This window comes from Triticum urartu, unplaced genomic scaffold, assembly GCF_003073215.2.
Source record: "Triticum urartu cultivar G1812 unplaced genomic scaffold, Tu2.1 TuUngrouped_contig_4333, whole genome shotgun sequence".
Classification (NCBI taxonomy): domain Eukaryota; kingdom Viridiplantae; phylum Streptophyta; class Magnoliopsida; order Poales; family Poaceae; genus Triticum; species Triticum urartu.
In genome coordinates this window covers 5,014-8,436 of record NW_024114914.1, presented here as the reverse complement: position 1 = coordinate 8,436, position 3,423 = coordinate 5,014, and the positions used below count along the sequence as shown (strand labels likewise).

Sequence of the window (3,423 nt, the reverse complement as noted above, 5' to 3'; positions counted from 1 at the left end):
ATGCCGAAGAACAAGTATGTGAAAGTCCAGGAGATCTATCTTGAAGATACCATGAGTGATTGGGTGAGGTCTAAATGATCTTAGCTCAAAGAGAATAGGGTGAAGACATTGGTCTTCTAAGTTAAATCTCAGCCTTCCAACCAGACATTGGTCTTCTTGTATTTGTCATAGCAACTCAAACTGGGGCAACAAATTCTTGTCTTCACCGAGCTACTGGTTCTATATTATTCATCTCTATTTACTTTATAGTTGGGGTAGGACCAATTGTTGAGAAGCTTGTCCAGCATCTTCTGAGATGGTTTGGGCATATTTAGCACAGGCCTCCAGAAGCTCCAGTGCATAGCGGACGGCTAAAGCGTGCTGATAATGTCATCAAAGGTCAAGGTAGACCAAACTTGACATATTAGGAGTCCGTAAAGAGAGATCTAAATGACTGGAATATATCACCAAAGAACTAGCCATGGACAAAGGTGCTCAAGTGAAAGCTAGCTATCCATGTGCCAGAACCAAGAGTTGGTTGCGAGATCTTATGTGTTTCAGCTCTAGCCTACCCCAACTTGTTTGGGGCTAAAGGCTTTGTTGTTGTTGTTGTTGTTGTTGTTGTTGTTGTTGTTGTTGTTTACTTTAAATAATTTGTATCTTCTGAAGAATTTAATCCTCCCTCTTCTGGAAGTCTTTCACTAAATACTTATCTGTTCCGCTCCGTTTACTTACGCACTGTTTAATATTCAGAGTTTTGGTACTGAAGTGTATCTGTCTTTACATTAGACTTGTTTACATGTTCTGTTATGTTCTTGTGCATGCTATCTACTCTGATGACTTTGTTCTAGTTCTATTTGATTGTGTACTCTAGTTTTCTTCAGTCAGTTATATTTCAGTTCTGTTTAGTTCATTGTTCTTCGAAAAAATAGTTTTTTCAAATAGTTTCTTAAAAATCTCCTATTCACCCACCCCCATCTATTCGATTAGACGTTCTTACAACATAGTTTCGATCTCATGTGACTTTACTTTTGTCTTTATGTCTTCTTTTACTTTGTGAGACTCTTAGCGTTGGTTGTGTGCATCCTAGTCATGCAAAGGCCGGGTGTCACACATTATGCTTTGTATCCGATGGATGCTACATTTTAATTTAATAAAAGCAACTTTATCGGAAACAAGACGGTAAGACCTATTTGGATTGCTCAGTTCATATCGTTGTATTGTAGCAGATGCCCCAAGCTGTACACTATGTATACAATGAATAACTTCACAATGCAATATTACTAGAACATTAAAATAAGAAATGTGACTTGGCCTTAAAGGTTCACCTTCAAAGCCAAGAATATTATTAATTATCTAAAAAACTACAAGAATAATATCAACAAAATACTAAGTGCACAGCAGTTCACCTTCAATGTTGTAAAGAAAAATTCTCCAGGGGAGAGCTGCAAAAATCTGACACCCTGAACACTAACAGGCGCTTCAAGAATCTTAATTATATCTTTGGAGAAAGCAAAACAACCAATTATTGAAGCTCCAACAGCCAATACTGATATAAATATCCTCGCACGAAGTTCCTCTAGATGATCAAATATACTCATTTCCTTATCATCTGGAAGTAGCTCTTTGCTTGGATAAAGAAAATTGTATAGACTACTCTGATCTTCTTCCTGTGTGACACCTTCAAAAGAACCATTTTCGACTGTACAAGATACATTTGAGCTGTCAACATATTCCAGAAATAAATTCCACCAAGGCATAATAATTAATAAGATAAGATGTAGTTATGACCAGTTAAAAAAAAAGGCACATTATGAGATGGATTTTTCTAGAGTACTTGTCTATCAAGATTGTGTTTCGTAATGCTAGAACAATAAAAGTGCATCATATTCTTTTATCCAGCTGAAAAGGGTTAACACTAGTGAACTAATAGTTCCTCAAAGTCAAACAATCAATAATTCTAGTGTACAGCTTTATTTCAGCCTGTGCCTATCCTCTTTCATATATACTACTCCCTCTGTCCCAAAATGTAAGACCATTTTTAACACTGTCACTTTTAACTAAAGTACGGGTGATAATTTCCGTTGTTTTAGCGCTGCATTTACCAAAGGCTTTGTTGCTGTTGTATTTACCAAAGGTTGACACGGTAGTGACAAGAAGGTAAAAATTGAAACATACCATAAATGCCGTATTCTTGACATTTAACAATCAATTTCTCTCTGAGTCAAAATTTTCAAAACTACCACAGTACAATACCTCTGATCCGAACTCAGTACAATAAGAAATCGAACGGCGTACTGCAGTTTGGTCAGAGGCATGAATGGCTTGATTGTAGCGTCGGACCGAAATCGGAAAAAAGCTTTTTTCAATAAAGGGTGAATTTTATTGGCTAAATCGGACAGAAGCTATGTACGTATAGCATCGTTCGAGAACTTTCTCAGAAAATTTAGTAGACATTCAAGTGCAGATCCTCTGAAACCCTCCAATTGCCCAATCAATCGTTCCACTAATACTCCTGACTTGCGAGTTCAACTAAACTAATGGACTACATATGGAGGTTCCAATATGGACTAAATACAAGTCTTTCTAGAGGTTCCAATATACATATGGAGCAAAATGAGTGAATCTACACTATAAAATATGTCTATATACATCCATATGTAGTCTATATTAAAATCTCTACAAAGATTTATATTTAGGAACGGAGGGAGTAGTAAAGCTCAGATGCCTCTGAGATCTCAACACAACAATATACCAAGAAAGCACAAGAAGAGGCTAGAGGCGTACCACGTCCTGGAAGTGGATCTTGGAGGGTGGCGCCGAGGCTGCTCGATGGAGACTCTTCTCTTTGAGACGCTGGCAAATTCGTGTCCTGTCTGCTGCTCCCCTCAACAGCGGAACAGCGAAGGTGCCGGCGGCGGCAGTGGAGGGGCTCGGGCATGCATGAGGAGAGATGGGGAAGAGAGATGTGGTGGCGACGGAGGAGGATGCTGCCGACTTGCGGTGGCGGGTGGGAGAGCAGCGCTCCTGCGCTTCCCATCGTCTCTCGCGGGAGCTCGATAGGTGATAAACCGATAATTTTCTGCTCGCTTCCGCGAGTTCCGTGTGGGTGTTGCTTCCCTCGCTTCTTCTCCGTGGCTCCTGGGATGTGCTTGTGCTGTTACCGGCCACACAAGTCCTGGATATAAAAAGGTCTGGCACGGCTACACTTTTATTGGGTTATGCGGTACGCGAAATCACGAATCAAGCAATACTCCTTTTAAAGATTACTAGCACAAGTGTTCGTGCATTGCATCAGACAATAAAATTAATAGAACCTGCTCAACGTGCCATTGCAGAACACTTCACATATTCAATTTTAACGAACATCAGAAATAAGGTAACCCTGAGTATCCTTTTCCCTCCATGAAGTGTGAATGTGAAGAAACCTCCCTAACATCGTTC

At 39.7% G+C, this 3,423-nt stretch overlaps 1 protein-coding gene across 2 annotated transcripts; it reads right to left on the bottom strand.

Annotated features, from left to right (window-relative positions):
• Positions 1-1,328: 1,328 nt before the first annotated feature.
• Positions 1,329-3,163, bottom strand: LOC125527676 (sec-independent protein translocase protein TATC, chloroplastic-like). 2 transcript variants are annotated; one of them, XM_048692191.1, is made up of 2 exons: positions 2,767-3,163; positions 1,329-1,660 (listed from the first exon to the last, which is right to left on the bottom strand). In XM_048692191.1, exons 1-2 carry the CDS (start codon positions 3,017-3,019, stop codon positions 1,344-1,346), a joined length of 570 nt encoding a protein of 189 aa, XP_048548148.1. In that variant the 5' UTR covers positions 3,020-3,163; the 3' UTR covers positions 1,329-1,343. The 2 variants fall into 2 exon arrangements, with proteins under 2 accessions (XP_048548148.1, XP_048548147.1); XM_048692190.1 differs by having other exon boundaries at positions 1,329-1,681; positions 2,767-3,160.
• Positions 3,164-3,423: the final 260 nt, after the last annotated feature.

What these genes read in the sequence shown, in the direction of transcription:
- LOC125527676 (XM_048692190.1), bottom strand. Translation starts at nt 3,019, where the DNA reads ATGGGAAGCGCAGGAGCGCTGCTCTCCCACCCGCCACCGCAAGTCGGC. An exon ending in AGATCCACTTCCAGGACGTG is followed by an intron (nt 1,682 to 2,766) that starts GTACGCCTCTAG and finishes TATCTTGTACAG; the next exon opens with TCGAAAATGGTTCTTTTGAA.